The following is a 20,547-nucleotide window of genomic DNA, read 5'->3' on the forward strand; positions in this document are numbered from 1 at the left end:
GGTAGCATAATCAAATGCATGAATTGAAAGACAATATGCTAAAATATCAGTAATTTACAGATTAATCTCTATATTAATGACATGCTGATTTTTAAAACCATCAGGAGACTTATCTCAGAAATTGACAAGTTGTATTTTTAACATTTATTTGGAACTATAAGTACTTGAGGATATCCAAAAATATTATTTTAAAAGAACATATTTTGAAGACACCAGCTATAGCAACATTACAAAGTTTCGTTCTAATTCCAAACTGAAAGCCGCACAATGTCATAGGATATGTCTTCCATATGAGTTTCTTATGTTCCTCATCTTTTAATCCTAGAGGATGAAAACCAAACCATGAGTGCAAAAACTACAAGACAACTAAAATGCAGTATAGGAGAAAGAAGCATACCTTGGGGATGTGATAGTCCCTGAATCTGATGTCACAGGTAGCCACACGAGGCACATTGTTAGGGATGAGGTCAATGAATCTCTGGATCTCATGCACAGTGGCATCTGTGTAGGGCATGCAGCTCTTGTCCTGCATACATGGGCTCCTGTGCCTGCCAATCACACTTTCGATCTCTTCTTGGACTTTAGCTGATAAGATGCATTCAAGAAATGGTAAGATAAGAGAAAAATGAAGTATTTGGCAATAATCCAAGCCCAGCTCATAAGACATAGGATAAACGTGTGTCAAAGGAAGTAAGTTCACTTAGTATTAGAGAAAAGCATGACAATGTAATAATACCCATAGCTGTAATACAATATAAGCACTAAGATAAATCTACACACACAACATATTATTGTACAGGGAAGTTAATGCAAGTAAAAGAATGAAATATTTGAATACATAAATATGTGGCACATATGAAGGCAAACAATAATATCCTTCTAGAAACAAAAACAGATAATATGAATTAATTTTAAATCAAAATAATATAACAGTGACCTAAAACTGAATGGCACTAATATTTTATGGTGTGTATATGGGTGTATATGTGTATGTATGTTTGTATATGTATGCACTTAACAACTCCTAAGGTTATTCTCTTTCATCTTCATTCTCTCCATAGACATTCTGTGCATGTGTGTGTTTGTGTGTGTGTGTGTGTGTGTGTGTGTGTGTGTGTGTACACTGTATCTTGGACTCAGGGCCTTGTACTCTTGCTCACCGTGTTATGCTCACAGTTGGTACTCTACACTTGAATCACACCTAGTTCCAGTATTTTGCTGGCCAACTGGAGTTACAGCTGCTCAGTTACAACTGCCAGGGCTGCCTTCAAATTGAGATCCTCTGATCTCAACTTCTGAATAGCTAGGATTATAGGTGTTAAAGTAGCAGAAGAATTCAGAATTCAAACAGATTTTTATTTAGTGCTTCCTTCCAACTCTGCAGCTAGCTGTTACTCTATCTCACTTTGTGCCTCCTGGTACCTAACCTCTGGGGGCTCAGTTACTGTGTTATCCTTCCTATTCATCAAAGAGAAAGTGGGAATATGAGGAGAATCTGGGTAAGGTGAGTCTCCAATTCTAGTTTCCTTCTCCCTCTGCGTCTTTTGGCATTTAGTTCTTCAATATACTGAACTTTATAGCGATTATAGGGATACAAACTAGCCTGTTCATGGATAATAAATCTTGTATTGTGACACTTACAGTACAACTTTAACTTCTTTGAATGGATAATGATCTATCCACATTAGTATTTAGGTTTTTAAAGCCTTGCTGACTCTTTCCCAGACTCTTACTCTCAAATTTATACAAAAACAATTATCATTTGTAATTAATGGCCATTTTAATGGAATCCTAACCCAGAAAACCATAATGACATGCAGCTAATGATGTGTCCTTTGCCAACATTTGCTAGAATATAAATGAAAAAAATGGAAGTTATTTTTTAAAGTTATTGACCCTCAACAATATTCTCCAAGCCTATCACTGGTGGCTCAATTCTGTAGTCTCAGGAGGCTGAGGTCTGAGGATCATGGTCTGAAGCCTGTGTGGGCAGGAAAGTTCATGATTGTCTTATCTCTAATTAGATACCTTAAAAAGCTAAATGAAGTTGTTGCTTAAGGTGTAGAGTTCTAGTCTTGAGCAAAAGAGCTCAGAGAAAGCACCCAGGCCCAAAGTTCAAGTCCCAGGAAAGGAAGGAAGGAAGGAAGGAAGGAAGGAAGGAAGGAAGGAAGGAAGGAAGGAAGGAAAGAAAGAAAGAAGGAAAAAAGAAAGGAAGGAAGGAAGGAGAGAAAGAAAGATAGAGAGAAAGAAAGACAGTGAGAAAGAGAGAAAGACAGTGAGAAAGAAAGAGAGAAAAAGAAAGACAGTGAGAAAGAAAGTCAGCAAGAAAGAAAGAAAAGGAAGAAAAGAAGGAAGGGGAGGGAGGGAGGGAAGAAGCAGTAAGGAAGCAAGGAAACACCTTTATATAATTATTTAAAGATAATAAAAATATCATTCTAAAAAAATGCCTATCACAAGATTAACACAAAGCCCACATATTGGGAAAAGATCTTTACTGGACATACAATGAACAAAGGCCTCATATCTAAAATATATGCAGAACTAAAAAAATTAAATTCCTCTAAAACAAAACCTCAAAGAACCAACAGCTCCCTCATCAAGTGGGCTAAAGACTTAAAAAGAGACTTCTCTGATGAGGAAATGAGAATGGCCAAGAAACATATGAAAAAGTGCTCTACATCACTGGCCATAAAAGAAATGCAAATCAAAACAACATTGAGATTCCACCTCACCCCAGTAAGAATGTCCTCTAATCAAGAAAACTAACAACAACAAATATTGGAGTGGATGTGGCCAAAAGGGAACCCTACTTGATTGTTGGTGGAAATGTAAACTGGTTCAGCCACTCTGGAAAGATTCCTCAGAAGGCTAAACATAGAGCTCCCCTATGACCCAGCAGCCCCACTTTTGGGCATCTACCCAAAAGACCACACACAAAAACACACTAAAGCCACCAGCACAACAATGTTCATCGCAGCACAATTTGTCATAGCTAAAATATGGAACCAACCCAGATGCCCCTCAGTAGACGAATGGATCAGGAAAATCTGGTACATATACACAATGGAATTTTATGCCTCTATCAGAAAGAATGATATTGCCCCATTCGTAAGGAAATAGAAGGACTTGGAAAATATTATACTAAGTGAAGTGAGCCAGACCCAAAGAAACATAGACTCTATGGTTTCCCTCATAGGGAATAATTAGCACAGGTTGAGGCTAGTCACAGCAGAGGATCACAAGAGCCTAATAGCCTTCATGAACGCATAAGATGATGCCAAGTGAAATGAACTCCATGTTATGGAAACGAGTGTTATATCACTGTTGTAATTACTTTCAATAAGCCACGTGAAACTGTAGCTTCTTTTTTCATCATCCTCTTGTATCCCCTTCCTGTGATTGTACCTGCGCTATCACTGTATCTCATCTGAGTACCCTGGATACTGTATATACTGTCATTAGAACTAGGGAAGTGAAAGGGAATGTCAAAATCGAGAGACAAAGGATAAAAAGACAAACAACTCCAAACGCATTACTTGCTAAACCATTTGGTGTAAACTAATTGAACAACTCATGGGGGGAGAGGGACAGGGGGACAGGAGGAATGAGGGAGGAGGTAATAGTACAAAAAATGTACCCATTGCCTAAAGTATGTAACTGTAACCCCTCCATACATCACTTTGACAATAAATAATTATTTTTTTAATGCCTAAACAAGAACCCTTGAGTTCAAGTTGCAGTTCTAGTACAAAAGGAATATGGAGAGAATTTGGAGACTAGCAGAGTTTCCTGTTCATCTCTGTATACTCACCTGTGACCTCTGGGTGTTTCAGCAGGAGCAGGAGTCCATGTCTCAAGGTAGCGCTTGTTGTCTCTGTTCCAGCTACAAACAAGTCATTTACACTGGCCACCAAGCTCTCAATGACAAATTCAGACATCTGATTATGTTTTTCCTAGGAATTTGTAATTATTTATTAGTTATTATAGCAAATTATACTAAATTCATAATTATTCAGTTTATAAAAAGGTAAGTAATCTTTGAAAATGAAGAGCAGATACATATTAGAGCAACTACACAGTAGGGAAGAGACTGTAAACTACTTGGCACAATCTTCTTTTTCTGTACCATATTTCCTGGCCTCCACCCTTAAACATTCATTTTCTATGCTTGTACAGCTATGTTTACCATGTGAAACAGTATTTGTAAATGACATAGAGAAATAACAGCTATTGCTATTTTTTTTCAAGATGTGCACTTTTATTGAACTGGTCTCAATCAGTGTACAGGGGAAGTCCTGGCCACTTTCACACCTCAACCAACTCCCAGGGAGATTTTAAAAGCCTTCATTCATACATCTCATGTTGGGGGGGGGACAAAAAGGGAGGGTCACCATGGTTGACCATTCCAAAGAAAACAAAATTTTAAAAAGTATTAAGGCGATTTAAAAAAAATGTCACATTACACCATGTATATGAAAGCAATGTTGTCTCTCCCCTGAATGGACTGGGCGAGGGAGGGCTGATAGATCACCCTCCTTCCCAGGAAGGAGGCGGGGGTGGCTTTTTGGGAGAGCGAGGGACTTCCTGTAACAATGCAATCTCACAATATTTGGAATGACTATTAAAAAAAAAAAAAAGACAATGTACAATCAAAGTCCTGGCCACATTGTAGAACTTTGGGGGTTGCTTGCTCCTGCTCCTGCTGCCACCTTCACCGTTCCAGTTTTTAAATCCTGAGTCAAAGCGCCAAAAGAAACAAAAAATATTTTTTAAATAAAAAAAATAAAGCCATGCCAATCTCATCTCGTTTACTGCGCAAAGTTAGGTATTTTTTTGTCAAGAGAGGGTGTATCACAGCTAGGTAACAGTCCCCCTAGAAGCACTTGCGGTGCATGATGGAGGGGCCGGACTCATCGTATTCCTGCTTGCTAATCCACATCTGCTGGAAGGTGGACAGGGAGGCCAGGATGGAGCCACCGATCCACACAAAGTACTTGCGCTCAGGGGGAGCAATGATCTTGATCTTCATCGTGCTGGGTGCCAGGGCTGTGATCTCCTTCTGCATCCTGTCTGCGATGCCAGGGTACATGGTGGTGCCACCAGAGAGCACTGTGTTGGCATACAGGTCCTTGCGGATGTCCACATCACACTTCATGATGGAGTTGAAGGTAGTTTGTGGATGCCACAGGATTCCATGCCCAGGAAGGAGGGCTGGAAAAGAGCCTCAGGGCAACGGAAGCACTCGTTGCCAGTGGTGATCACCTGCCCATCAGGCAGCTCATAGTTCTTCTCCAGGGAGGAAGAGGAGGCAGCGGTAGCCATCTCCTGCTCAAAATCCAGGGCAACATAGCACAGCTTCTCCTTGATGTCACAAACGATTTCCCGCTCGGCTGTGGTGGTGAAGCTGTAGCGGCTCTCGGTCAGGATCTTCATGAGGTAGTCTGTCAGGTCCCAGCCGGCTAGGTCCAGACGCAGGATGGCATGGAGGAGGGGATACCCCTTGTAGATGGGCACTGTGTGGGTGACCCCATCACCGGAGTCCAGGACAATGCCAGTGGTACGGCCAGAGGCAAACAGGGACAGCACAGCCTGGATGGCCATGTACATGGCTGGGGTGTTGAAGGTCTCGAACATGATCTGGGTCATTTTCTCACGATTGGCCTTGGGGTTCCAGGGGGCCTCAGTGAGCAACATGGGGTGCTCCTCGGGGGCCACACGCAGCTCGTTATAAAAAGTATGGTGCCAGATCTTCTCCATGTCGTCCCAGTTGGTGACAATGCCGTGCTCGATGGGGTACTTCAGGGTCAGGATGCCTCTCTTGCTCTGGGCTTCGTCGCCCACGTAGGAATCCTTCTGACCCATGCCCACCATCACGCCCTGGTGCCTTGGGCGTCCTACGATGGAGGGAAAGACTGCCAGGGGGGCATCGTCACCCGCGAAGCCGGCTTTGCACATGCCGGAGCCATTGTCCACAAGGAGCGCAGCAATATCATCGTCCATGGTGAGGTGAGCTGAGTGTCGGTGCGGATGGCGGCGGAGTAGAGAGTCGACGCTTCTCGACAGTCCGCTATTGCTATTTTTTTCCTTCTTCTCAACATAAAACACATATATGCCAGTAAAGTGGTATAAGTATCTCTTTGGAATATTAAAGAATCAAGGCTAGATATGTGGAAGACCAGCCATCAGTGTCCCAAGCATGAAATCAAAGCTGTTCAGGAGTCTGAGATCTGAGGACTATGGTTCAAAGCCAGCCTGGGCAAGAAAGTCCAAGAGAGATGTGGCTCAAGTAGGAGGACACTAGGCTTGCACATAAAGGACAACATCAGCCAGGACTTGTGTTTAAGCCCCAGGATGACCTTTAATTGGATGCTAAAATTAATTTAGACCAAATATAAGAAACACTACCATAATCTGACAAAAAGGGTTAATTTGATTAACTCTTCTGTTTTATAATTTTAATAATATGATAATTTTTAAATTATTCCCTCTTATTCACATCATTCCATCAAGAACATATGCCCAGCCCAAATTCATGAACAATTCTCTGAAAAGTCTCCATCACCAGCTCTTTGGATCCTTGCCATTCAGACTAATCATGGACTTGTCCTGTGCTACACAATGATAGAAGAAAAGTATAGTGGTCTCAGAGAATTGATTTATTCTCTATTCTTAACCTCTTTTCAACACTTTCTGGGTATTTACACACCCTAGTCAAGGAGGATTTGTAACTATACTAAATATTCTTATGTTATTTGTATTGTGCCTCTCACCCAGTTTCCAGCCCCTATTCATACCATTGTTCCATGTCACAACCCTAATCACTGCCTCCTTGGTTGCTAAATTTTCCCATACAGAACCCTACTACACTGTTGGTGGGAGTGTAAACTTGTTCAACCATTAGGGAAAGCAGTGTGGAGGTTCCTCAAAATGCTAAACATCAAGAACCCCTATGACCCAGCAACCCTGATTTTGGGCATTTACCCAAAGGGTTACAAGCAAGATCGAACTAAAGCTACCAGCACAACTATGTTTATCACAGCACAATTTAACATCTCTAAAATATGGAACCAACCCAGATGCTCCTCAGTAGATAAATGGATCAAGAAAATGTGGTACATATACACAATGGAATTCTATGTATCTGTTAGAAGGAATGGCTTAGCCCCATTCCTGAGGAAATGGAAAGACTTGGGAAAAAAATCATACTCAGTGAATGAGCCAGACCCAAAGAAACATAAACTCTATGGTTTCACTCATTGGAAACAATTAGTTCTTGTCTAGGACAGTCCTAGAAGAGGAGCACAATAGCTCAATAGCAATGTATATATGATCACATAAGAAGATCCTAAGTGAAATGAACTACAACATTCAGAAATAAGTGGCTTATCTAAGATGTCGTTATTTTCAATGTACACTATGAAAATATGCCTTTTTCTTTTGGCATTCTTCCTCATGCTTTTAGCCCTGTTGTCACTGTAACTGACTTTGGTACACTGGGTGTTGTAGCAGAACTAGAGAGGGGAACACAAAAATGGAGAGAGGAAGGGTAAAGGGGGAACCAATGCAACAACAATACCTACAAGACAATATCCTGTAAACTGACTGCACAAGTTGGGGGAGAGAGGAAGGAAACCTGGGAGGGGGAGAGGGAGAGGAAAACAAAGGAGCAGGTAAAAAGATTGATGAGAAATGTACTCACTGCCTTATGTATGTAACTGTAACTGTTCTGTACATTACATTGACAATAAAAAATGCCATAAAAATTCCCCATACAAACTTTATCATTTGGTGCCCCTCTACTCCTCTAACCAAAAATAATAACAATGGGACCTTGCAATTACTACAAGAGTGATGCCTTGATAAAATTTCAGTATTCTACATTTTACTCATCCCAAAATACAGGGGGGTGAACACTCTTGTAACTGGTCCTTGAGTGTTTGGGTCAGCTGTGCCTTTAAGAGGCCACAGCTGGCCTTGGCCTGTACCTCCCTTTCCTGCCTTTAACAGGAAGAGAAACCCCTGTTTCTGGGGCGAGCACGTGTGCAATGGCGAAGGGGTACCCCAGTGGCCCATCCTTGGGGTGCTGGGCCTCCGCCCACAAGGGAGGTCCCCTGGCATCACTTGATGGACAGCTCTCATGGCCAATCTGTTGGCCTTCCCTGTGCCTGCCTTTAGGGTATATCTTTGTGGCTTCTCATTTGAATAAATCAGAACCGTCCCAGAGACGATCTCCAAGACTTCACGCGCTCGTGTTTTCCTTGGGCTGGCGAGTATGGAGGTCTCGCGACCACACGTGTCCCGAGGCTAATCCTGCTCCCCGCTCCCACTTCTGATCCCTACCGGCTGGGGGGGGGGGGGATGTGAAAGAGTGAGTATGGATGCCCAGCAGAGGAGATAGATAAGCCCAGGACCCCTCCCCACGAGGGTGGGGAGGGATAGAGTGAAGCCTGGCAATTTAAACCGCAATAATTGGCAGCCCAGCATGGGAGCACAGAACCCACTCGAGAAAGCAGTGGCTTCCGGTAGCCCTCGGGAATATGGAGAGAAGGAATTCTCCGGACATGTTGGTCCCCCACCAAGAAAGAAAAGGTGGGGCAAAACCGATCTGTGTCCAAGAGACTGGACCGAATTTTGGCAAGGGCCAAGGGCTGAGAGATTTCTGCAGCCCGTGGAGCTGGGCGCGCAGCTTCACGCGCCCCTGGGCGCCAGCGGGGCAGCGGCCGCAGTCTAGTCCAGCGGCCCCCCGCCCAGGACTTTTAAAGTCCTGACTTGGGAGCGACCGCGCACCGCGTGCACCACGCCGGGGACTCGGACCCAAGGCACCGGAGCGCAGCCCTTACACGTCTCAGAGCGTCAGAAGGCAGCCGCAGCTGCGCGCTTAGGGTCGGGACAAGCGGCGCGAATTCTGCGTCTCGCCACAACAGATATTTTACCATTGGAGATATTTTCAAAAGGCGAACGATAGCTTTGATACAGCAATAAATAATTTGGTTGGATTTCCTATAATTACCAGCTCAGAGATACTAAAAAAAAAAAAAAAAAAAAAAAGAGTTTTTGTAAATGGTTAAAAGATTTGCTTGCCTGAAGTGAATTGACACTGTGATACTCTTGTAATTTGGAGATATTAGAAAAAGCAGGGGCTAGGGATATAGCCTAGTGGCAAGAGTGCCTGCCTCGAATACACGAGGCCCTAGGTTCGATTCCCCAGCACCACATATACAGAAAACGGCCAGAAGTGGCGCTGTGGCTCAAGTGGCAGAGTGCTAGCCTTGAGCGGGAAGAAGCCAGGGACAGTGCTCAGGCCCTGAGTCCAAGGCCCAGGACTGGCAAAAAAAAGAAAAAAAGAAAAAGAAAAATGCTGAGGCCAAAATCCCTTGTGTTTAAATCTTGATAAACACAATTAAATTATCTTGAATATTAGTCCGATGATTGGATACTGAATTTCCATGTTAGACTCCTATCATAATCAGGCAAGCATTTAAAGTATGTTTAATTAACTATGGGAATAAGAGTTAACTCTCATTAACCCTGTATGTATACAAAATATGGCAAATAAGCTAATGGTTCTCACTAATTTATTTAAAAAATAAAAAGCTAAGTGAATAAGTGCCTCTAAATTTGTAATTATGATTCCCGCATTAAGAGAAAAATTGCCATTTGAGTTCAAAGTCTTTCGGATGCAAACAAGGCTAAGACAAAGACCTGAAAGTACATTCCTAAATGGAAATTTAAACAACCAAAGTGCCAACAATTGCCAGATCACAGGCACCATAGCTGTTAGAAGCTACAGAGTTACCTTGGGATTTTATAACTAGAAAAATCTCTTAAAATCATCACCCTGCTTAAGCCAAAAGGGCATCTGCCTACAAGGCCAGGGAATACTCAGCAACCAACCAAAATATGCTGGAGGATTTAAACGTCCTTAACCAGTCTACCTTTCTGGCTTATGCCCAGGATCTATTTCATGTCATTCATGCCAACCAGCTCTGAGAACATGTCAATACTTTGCTTGATTTTTCCAAAAGTCTCTTTTTAACAGAGTAACACCTCCCTAAAATCACCACCTGGAAACTTGCGACTCAAGGCCATCATCCTTCCATACTGCTGTGCCAAGCTACAGGGTGCCCAGATGAGACCAGGACACCCATTGGCCCAGATGGCCATTCCATTCTCATGGTAATGATAAGAACTTTTGCCAGCAACACTGGACAGTGCCAGGCTGGGCTGACCACGGCCCCTTGACCACCTCGTGCCCCCTTACAGCAGGAAGTAGCTCCAGAAGAAAGAACACTGCCCTTATTCCCAACCCAGCCTGGTGCCCTGCCATGTCATAAGAATAATAATAAAAATAAAAATTGAAAAATTGAAAAAAAAAAAAAAGGGAGAGAAAGGGGGAAGTAGCCCCCATGATTAGTAAGGATAGCTATGCTTATATTATATATCTTAAGAAATATCTTAAGAAATTCTAAATCTGCCCAAAACAGTGGGAAAGAGCTTTGAAATGCTTTTACAGATTGGAAAACTAAAAACCCAGAGCACTTGCTCTGGAAAAATGTCTCTTCTTGTTCTCTTCAGGAAAACAAGGAACATAATGGCTTCTTCTGTTCTTCTAAGAGAATACAGAAAACCTGCCTACATACAACAGTGGTAGCGGTAAAAAAGCAACCAGCTTCCGTTCACTGTTTGTTTGCCTTCTAAACGCTTCCTTGAGCATTTCTTAATGTGCAATATTTAGCTGTGGCAGTGTCGCTTGCAGTTTTGTACAAAAATTAAAGAAATTTTGCACCATGTTTCTTCCACTCCTCTCCCCCTACTGTCTGGTTTAGGGGAGGTCCTGTTAGAGGGACATAGGAGCTGAGAGTTTGACAACCAACTTCAATGTTTCATGATAAAAATGTTTTTAAAAAGTAAGCACAAAGGTTTAACACCTTCACTTCAATGTTTATATATAAAAAGAATGTTTTACTAATCACATATGTTTAAGTCACCAGTGGTGGACTCCGAAAGATGCCAGAACTAAGCCTGCTTATACCTCACCGCCAAAGGAATGAATGATGTCTGCACCTCCTGCACTTGGCGTGAAACCAGCTGAGGACTCCAGTTCTCTGGACAAAGCCAGACGGATGGCCATCACTCTACCTACCACTTCCCTTTGTGGAAGGGGCCATATATGTGTGTGTGTGTGTGTGTGTGTGTGTGTGTGTGTCTTATGTCAGCATTTGCCTTATAGCTACATATGCCATATGTTTAGAACATCCCCTGCTAATTTAAACAACAACAACAAAAAAAAAAAAGAATAGCAGATTTTGGGGTCAGCTGTGCCTTTAAGAGGCCACAGCTGGCCTTGGCCTGTCCCTCCTCTTCCTGCCTTTAACAGGAAGAGAAGACCCTGTTCCTGGGGCGAACGTGTGCAATGGCGAGGGGGTACCCCAGTGGCCCATCCTTGGGGGGCTGGGCCTCTGCCCAAAAGGGAGGCCCCCTGACATCATTTGATGGACAGCTCTCATGGCCAATCTGTTGGCCTTCCCTGTGCCTGCCTTTAGGGTATATCTTTGTGGCTTCTCATTTGAATAAATCAGAACCGATCCAGAGACAATCTCCCAGACTTCACACGCTCGTGTTTTCCTTGGGCTGGCGAGTATGGAGGTCTCACAACCACACGCGTCCCGAGGCTAATCCGGCTCCCCACTCCCGCGTCTGATCCCTACCGGCCGGGGGGGAACGTGAGAGAGTGAGTATGGATGCCCAGCAGAGGAGATAGATAAGCCCAGGACCCCTCCCCACGAGGGTGGGGAGGGATAGAGCTAAGCCCGGCAATTTAAAGCACATCACTTGAGCTCCATTTTCATCTCAAAAATCACTCTGCTAAACTTCCATGTATTATATTTCCTAAATATATAAGTACATATGCTGTAATGCACACATGTACTTAATCAAATCAAAATGTTCCATGCCAACATGTAGGTTTGCTAAGTAACTGGAAGATAACTCTGCCTCCTTATATGCACAGATTCATTACTGGTTACATTCAGCTAAGGCTTCAGTCTTCCATTTCTTTCCCTAATACACATCTGAATTTCTCACTTCATTCCTCAACCCATCTGAAATCCCCTCCCATGTTCCTCACTGCACATCCATGAAGATCTGTATCAAGCCCCATGAAATAAAGAAAGGATGACAAGGTTAAACTCTTCACCCTCATTCTCCCATACACTTTGGCATGATCCTGCTCACTTTTACTTTAAGGCTTGACAATTTGTATTTTCTAACCTGTTTGTATTTCCACTTCACCTAAGGTGCACACACCATCTTTTCTTAAAAATCCAAATTGAAATGCAAAATCTGTGTGTTCTAATTATTAAACAGTTGCTTTTTAAATCTTCAATGATGCTTTGTTCAGATCCATGCATAGAATAAGTGCTTAATAAGTGCTTTTCTTACAATTAGTTATCCCAAAATATAGAACTTAACATGACAACAAAAATGTAAGCAAATGTATTTACCTGTTCCATTTTGATCAGGTAGCAATCGATAAAGTCTCGAGGATTGTTGATATCCAGGGTTTCTTGATGTTCTTTTATTTTCTCCAGAATATAACTATTTATATCAGCAAAATTTTTAAGCACTTTTTTATGATTCCCTGGGAGATGTTTCATGATAGATGGAAAAGCACGGAAGATCTTAAAGAACAACAAATATATATATACATTTATGAAGTTGGGTATGGAAGCATACACATTAGTCCTAGCTATTGAAGAGATTCACATGGAATCTCTTAAGCCTACACGTTTGATACCAGCGTGGGTATCATACTTAGACTTCATCTTAAAATATTTAAATTACAAATATATACTGAATTTATGTATACAATATTCCACCCCACGTCTTTAAAGTAGAGTGAATAAAAATTGTCTCCATTTTAACCAATAGCACTTGATAAAACAAATAAGAGATTCCTCTAGGCATACAAACTTAACATGGAAAACTGACCAGGTGATTGAATACAATAAGAATTCTCAGTAATAATCTTATTAATAAAATTTTTATTATGTCAATTGTTTTTACCTATAACCTTGGAAATATAAAATGTCATGAATTGCTCTGATTTTCTATTTATATTTAAGAACAGAAAATAATGAAATTTGGACAACTTACTATAGAGATCAGAGACTCCCCCTCCTATTTCAACTAATAACAATCAGCCTCAGGAGTAGAATCATGATATATTAATTGGAAGGGGCCAAAGGTACTATGGTCTTAACCCCAAATATCATAGATAAGTAACTATACTTACAGTGGTTAAATTACCCCCTGTAGAGTCATACAATTACGTTGTGCACAAACAGGGGATTGGCAGCTCTAAAGGGGTGATACTGTAATGTTTAGTTGTTTGAAACAAAATGGTTCAAACAAAATCTAATTGTTTTTGCATCCTTACTCTGTTTCATCTCTCAAGAGGAATCCCAGCTGAAGCATCCCAGCTGTAGCACCCCTACTCTTCAGAGGTGCTTGACAGCTCTATGCTCCCATTCTACATACTTGATACCACAACTTAAGATTTCTTCCAACTAGTGTGACAAAGAAGTGTCAACACTGGACTGGAAGACTAGCCATGAATGATGGAAGCTTTTCAAGAAGAATTCTAGAAGTTCACTAAGTGCTTAGGTATGCTTGGAAAGACACAAATTGCTTGGAAACAGTGTTTGATGGGACTATCACTACTCAATAGCCTTGAATACCAGCCTTATATTCAGGCCTTTGTAAAATAAAGGCCTCCACTTCCTTTCTGATATGTTCCTGGCACAATGCTAAGGCCATGTAAGTACTGTGGTGTCCAAATAGTCACCTCCCATTAAACAACACCAAGGTTCAGCTCCCTACAAAATTTGCAAGTCGATCAAAAATTGTCAGAATTTGCTTTGTACAAACTCTAGAAGAGTCCAATGTCTACAAAACTAGTCAAAAGCTGAAGGCCAAACACAAACAAAGCAACTTCAAAATGATAGGAAAGCCTTGTGGCATTGTTTTTGTCTTTGTCCCACTTCCCTTCTTGGCTTGGCAGTGGCCTGACAACAGCAGCCTTGCTCCCAGTGTAGGATCCTAGTTACTGGTTCCAGAGCAACACAGATTGAGTTTCTAAGAACCAAGAAGCTGTCTCAGGACTATCAGAAGGACTGAGGCAAGGTACTTATCTTTGTTTCATAAGCCAGACCTCACCAGGGTAGAAAAAGCAGTACAGAATATTGTACCTTCTATTGCCACTAATCAATGCAGTACCACCTAGGTACATTTAAAGCATATGGAAGATAACAAAACACTAGAAATATCAGGTGGGATTTCAGACCATATTTGAAATTTAGGACATTCAAATGCACCCAGCACGGCTGACCTAAAAGAGGTATGAACATGCCCAGTGCATGGGACAGGCTATGAAAACATCTCTGCTGACTTTTGAGATGTGTTCAACAGTAAATAATCGAAAAGCAATGCCTCAGCACCCAGCCAACATGGATGTTTTCCCCTACTTCTTCCTACCTTTTATCTGACCTTCCTTCCTTACACTCTTGCTCCTTCTTCCTTTACTCTTCCTACCTGTCCCTTTCTTTTTCTCCTTTTGATTCCTCATATTCAAAGAAATCTGTCAAAACTAGCTGCACATGGCAAACATGCACCCTTTATAATAGTTTAAAAAAGTTATTCAACACATGTTGACATAAGAAAGACAGGTTGGAAGTCAAAAGATAAAAGCAAAGTAAAGAAAATCAAGAAGGAAGTAAAGTCTGCTTCCAACACAAAATTCTGTAAACCAAGCTATGAGATGAATGTTTGGAAAACAGACACATTGAACACTAAAGGAGAATTTTGGATTTATCAAAGAAATTAACATAAATGAAATGGAAATGTGGCTTAGTGGTAGAGCACTGGCCTTGCAGGCATGCGGCCTGGGCTTCAATACCTTGGTACCACATAAACAAAAATATTTTAATCTGTGAATAAATCAAATGATCTAGGAAAATAAAGAGAAAAAAATAAATTAGCATAAATGGCTCATGGGGAAGATGGCTCATGAGAGAAGATCTTAGTCTCACCTGCATCCATGGGGAGTTCGAAACCCCAAAGTTTTCATTTAATTTTTCCATCAATTTAAGAAAAATTTGATCTTTATAATCAAAACGATGCTGGAAAACAATGGAGCAGATCACATTGCAGGGAGCACAGCCCAAGATGAAGGTGGGGTCACAGGGTGAGCCTGAAGAATCAGAAACATTTCTTTAATACCACTAATGCACACATATGAAAGTTCTTTGTTTTCCTTAGGTAAGGGTAACTTTAAAGCCTGCACAGCAATACTGACACAGAAACTGCAAAGAAGGAACAACTTTCATATGCTTCAACTCAATGTCACTTTCTCCTTAAAACCTCTATGGCCCATTATCACAGTACTTAATAATCACTATGCAAATTTTGGTGGCTAAGAACCCATGCCATTATATAACCTCACTTTGTGTGCATGATTCTGACACAAAATCCCCATTATTTTAAAGGGCTAAAGAAAAGGGGCTTGAAGTGGACATTTTCAAAAACAGGAAATAATTCAAATTGTTCGTGAAGAATGATATGTATCTGGAACATGAAGATATGGCAAAGAGCTCTAAGGTGAAACACAGTAAAATGAATTATTTTATACCTTGGTATTTGTGCATTTGAAGAATTTTTCTATAGTCTATATTTACTCACAATGTATAGAACAATACAGTAAGTAGTGAGTAACATTAAGCCACACCAGCTGATATTTCTAAATGGTTCTCTGTTTACAGAGAACAGAAGTAATAAGGTTGCATTTAAATGATGCCATATCAAGTAAAGCACAGATAAATATGATTCCTGGAAGATGTAGATAAGGGACTTGGAACAAAGCCAGGCATGTCATTGAGACTGATCTAACACCAACAAAGTGACAGTGCATGTCACTTTCTCAAACTCTGTGAGTGAAGGTGTAGTAAGATGATTGCCACCATATCCCCACGAAATGTATTCCCCTGTGAACTGTTCTCAAAGAATGAACCCATAATTAACACACAGGAAGAATGTGCTCTGTAACTATTTATTAAATGAGACTCAAAACTTTCTAACTTCATGATGTATAGACTCACAAACAATTCAGCTGAGAAACATAGACTCATACAAGCAACTTACCCACACCACATCCATGGTCCTTATACAAGAACAGAAACACAGAAGCTTCCCTGGCTTTCTGCATGGCACCATCCTTCCTGCACATGCTGGCTAAGAATATATCCAAACCAAATATCTTGCCAGTGACATACAGAGGCACCCACCATTGGTTCTTCTCAACTCCTCCACAAGGCAGAAGGCTTCTTCTTGAATGCGTTCTTCAATGCTCCTCTTCCCCATTCCAAAATTCCTCAGAGTCATAAGTGAGAAGCGTCGCATCTCCTTCCATTTCTTTCCATTGCTGAAAATAATCCCTATCAAAATGGAAAACAGAAAGCAGGAAGATCTCAGACAAAAAAAAACATCAGCACATGCATGGAAGCCACACAGATGGCCAAGATCTGCCTGAGGAACCCAAGTCTCATCCCCAAGACCACTGTCCACTGCCCACAGAAACACACATGCACATGTACACTTACCACCGCATTTATTACTTCTCTCAATAAATGGGGAAACGCTTCTACCAGAAAACTCATCTCCACATTCCTCCAAGGCTTCTTTCACTGCTTTGTAGCCATGCACCACCACAGTGGGTTTCATACCCAAATGCACAGTGAACACAGGGCCATAGACTTTTGACAACTGCAAAGTGGAAACGAGGTTAAAAGAGCAGAAAAAAGGGGACTGGGAATGTGGCCTAGTGGTACAGTCCTTGCCTCGCATACATGAAGCCCTTGGTTCAATTCCTCAGCACCACATATATAGAAAAAGCCAGAAGTAGTGCTGTGGCTCAAGTGGAAGAGTGCTAGCCTTGAGCAAAAGAAGCCAGGAACAGTGGTCAGGCCCTGAATTGAAGCCCAAGAACTGGCAAAAAAAAAAAAAAAATGCAGACAAAAGTCAGTATTTGAACTACCTATGTTACACAATCCACTGATTTTATCATCATACCAATGGTATTTTTACTCTGTCAAACACAACTTCAAATGTTGGAGGATTTCATAAATAATATAAGAAAGCAATGGTTACCCATGGCACTTGCAGAATAAATCCCCCTTGTCAGAATATTGCCAAGGAAATACTATTCACTATCACAACTACTCACCTCCTTGTCCTATGTTTATTTACTCTGTTTCATAGGTAACCTGAGGTTCAAAAATATCAAGTTGCTGATGCCATAAAATAGTCAATAAAGAAAAGGTCCAAATATGAACCTTACTTAGTCAAGCAGTTTACCTGTGGCCTTTTGTTTATATTTGGTGCAAAATCCCACTGCTGTAAAGAGTGCTCTTCCAAAGAGAACACAGTAGCCCTATGATAAATGCTATTAATCTATGTATTTTAATCTCCTAAGTAATCCAGTACATAGTCAAGCTTGGATCTGCTCCTGTTAGTAACTCATGCAGAGAGAACATGCTTCACGCCATGAAAGGAAACTTACTCCCACGTGCTCACTCAGAAATCACAGACATAGTTTTGTGTAGCAGCAAATTCCATTTGATCCACCCATTTATTCCTCTAACTCATTTGTATGTGTGTATTTAGTGTATTTATATGTATTTCCAGTAGATCCAAAGTCATTTCCTATTTAAATGACTGCCAACTTAAACAAAACACACATGTACAGTAAGCAACTTTAATCTCTAATCTTTTCTATTACCATTTAAATCAGGAAAAACAGCAACATAGCACGGACTCAGAATATGGCCTACTGGAATAGTGTTTGCCTCATATACGTGAAGCCCTAGGTTCAATTCCTAAGCACCACATTTAAAGAAAAAGCTAGAAGTGGCACTGTGGCTCAATTGGTAGAGTACTAGCCTTGAGCAAAAGAAGCCTGAGACAGTGCCCATGACCTGAGTTCAAGCCCCAGGACAGAACCATAAAAAAAAAAAGCAAATGACTGAAACAAAGAACAAATCTCTTACCACATAAGTTTTTCTGTACTAAAAAAAATGCACTGTGTCACTCCAGTGTTTCAATGACAATGACACAGCAAACATAATCACATTCACAGGGAATATTTCCCTGCAATAAAGAAGTCTAATAATTTGTCTCCAGCTATGTATTTTATTGAACAGTAGGTATTGATTTCCTTTTTCACTAGAGTAGAACAAAACATACTTACATTTATCAGGGATTTGCTCATGTCCTTAAAGTCGATCTGTAGGATATTTCCAATAATTGGGAGAGGAGTGGGGCCAGGAGGGAGCCTCCCCCTTTTCCCCATCCCAGAGCTCTGTCTCCAGAGTAAAAAGAGAAAAAGGCAGGAGAGACCCAGAACGAGGACCACGAATGCATCCATGGAGGCCTTCTCTTCTTGCTGAGACAACTGTGAGCTTGTGACCCAAGCTTTTATAACACATTAACAAATTAAGAAAGCTTAATTTGTAACTATCTCTTGTTTATTTAATTGAGCAATCAGCTAGGTGCTGTCAGTGTTCTGACTAAAGTCTAATCACTACAAAACCAAAAAAATAATGTGTTCATATTTTCCTTGTTACTGGCTTGTCCTAAGCACTATTCTTAAATACATATTAATGTATATTAATTTACAAATGGATTTCATTGTGTTCCATTTTATTTATGTCATTACCTATTCTTATTAATTTATATATGTGTATATGTTAGGCTCCCCTGTATTACTGCTTCTTAGCACCTCCTTTGTTTTTCAGTTTTTAGTGAGCTTCATTTTGCTATTTTCATACACATGAATAATGCATTTGAATTTTAAAATATTCCCAATGGTCCATTGTGTACCCAAATTGAGAACAAATGAAGTAAGATATTTGAAGAAATAATTGCCAATTTGTGAATTCTTAGGCTAATGGTCATTTGAGAATTTATCATACTAAGGTTACCTCTCCTTTATACCTGCACATAATGCTCTTCAATTAATGCATCTCAACTAATGTATACATAATATTCATTCATAAATGCATCTCAAACACTAACATACTTTCCTAGAAATTAAAGGTCTTGTGAAACATCAATCACGAACTTCTACATCAGTTTTTAATAAAACAACAACAGAGTCACATGCTAATGGCTCATGCCTGTAACCGTAGCTACTTGGAGGCTGAGAGCTGAAGTTTGTGCTTCAAAGTCAGCCTGGGCAGGAAAGTTCATGGGACATTTATGCCCAATTGACCATCTAAAAGACATAAGTGGACCTGTGTCTCAAAATGGGAAAGTGACTTTGAGCACAAAAGCTCAGGGATAGCAGCCAGACCCTGAGTTCAAGTAGCATGAAACCTAAAAAGGCAGGGAAGGGCAAAAAAAAAATCAGAATACAATGAGCAAACCACAGAAAACTACATAGAATCACATTTTCCACCTGGAAGCATTCTTGCTCTAAGGTCTAGGATTCCTTAACTCTATAATACCCAGTTTACAAGACAGAGCTTTTTATAATAGTTCCTGCTAATTTGCTTCTGAGTTTTTGGTACATCTGTCAGCTATGTGCAGTTAAATCTTACTTTCAAAGGGTCTTTGTCCCAATGATAGAGATAAAATATTGTTTACTTTGTTCTCTTTTGAGGACTCGCCGTGTAGGTTGGGTGGTTTAATTCTATTGGATTGAAGTTGAGTTGTCTAAAGTGGAAAAAAGCCAGCTGAAATACCCTAAAGAAAATAATTTGATTGGTATTATACAACTGTTAAGAATTCCGGTTTCGGGGATGGGGATATGGCCTAGTGGCAAAGAGTGCTTGTCTCCTATACATGAGGCCCTGGGTTCAATTCCCCAGCACCACATATACAGAAAACAGCCAGAGTGGCACTGTGGCTCAAATGGCAGAGTGCTAGCCTTGAGCAAAAAGAAGCCAGGGACAGTGCTCAGGCTCTGAGTCCAAGCCCCAGGACTTGCAAAAAAAAAAAGAAAACAAAGAAAAGAAAAGGAAAAGAATTCCAGTTTCACAGAAATTGGTCACATATGATATCTAAGGAAAATCGCATTTCTAAGGAAAATCGGTATTTTTGTAACATGTACATAGAAATACTGTAATGCTCTCCTCCAACTAAGTATTTTCAAATAGGCTATCTTCAAGTGAACAAATCATTTTTTTTCTGGTTGATCTATATTACTATTGATGCACTTACCATGTTATCAAGTTGACTTTGCAGATTTATTCATTTATCACCTCAAAGATTTATGTCTCATTTTTATTTATTCTATGTCCTTGTTCTGTTTGTGTATTAGAGTTTTGAATTATTTCTCTACATGTTCTTGAAGTTTACTGGGTTTTCTTCGTACATGTATTTTCATTCTCTATCTTTCCAAGGGAAGCCACATTAGAATATGGTCAGTTTGTGGGACCTAATTTTTTACTTCTAAATGTTACATCATTTCATGAAAAGTTTTGGTGCTTGTAG

The 20,547-nt window shown here is 40.6% G+C and overlaps 1 protein-coding gene and 1 pseudogene across 8 annotated transcripts in view; both read right to left on the minus strand.

Moving 5' to 3' along the window:
- The window catches only part of LOC125346230 (cytochrome P450 2C18-like), a 262,366-nt gene that overhangs the window by 213,074 nt on the left and 28,745 nt on the right, over nt 1-20,547 (minus strand). For 2 of the 7 annotated variants that reach the window (XM_048338615.1, XM_048338624.1), the window contains exons 1-7: nt 18,302-18,493; nt 16,656-16,818; nt 16,341-16,490; nt 15,090-15,250; nt 12,504-12,680; nt 3,812-3,953; nt 398-585 (exon numbers count right to left, since the gene is read on the minus strand). The exons of 2 other annotated variants lie outside the window; for them this stretch is intronic. In XM_048338615.1, the coding sequence (XP_048194572.1) occupies nt 398-585; nt 3,812-3,953; nt 12,504-12,680; nt 15,090-15,250; nt 16,341-16,490; nt 16,656-16,818; nt 18,302-18,478 (1,158 nt within the window). In that variant the 5' untranslated portion in view covers nt 18,479-18,493. Of the gene's footprint in view, nt 1-397; nt 586-3,811; nt 3,954-12,503; nt 12,681-15,089; nt 15,251-16,340; nt 16,491-16,655; nt 16,819-18,301; nt 18,494-20,547 lie in introns of those variants that run through there. 3 more of the 7 variants (XM_048338622.1, XM_048338620.1, XM_048338614.1) reach the window with 2 other exon arrangements.
- On the minus strand, nt 4,568-6,048 carry LOC125346244 (annotated as a pseudogene). The gene has a single exon (XR_007209882.1). The product of XR_007209882.1 is annotated as an actin, cytoplasmic 1-like (transcript).

This window comes from Perognathus longimembris, chromosome 2 (genome assembly GCF_023159225.1).
Source record: "Perognathus longimembris pacificus isolate PPM17 chromosome 2, ASM2315922v1, whole genome shotgun sequence".
Classification (NCBI taxonomy): domain Eukaryota; kingdom Metazoa; phylum Chordata; class Mammalia; order Rodentia; family Heteromyidae; genus Perognathus; species Perognathus longimembris.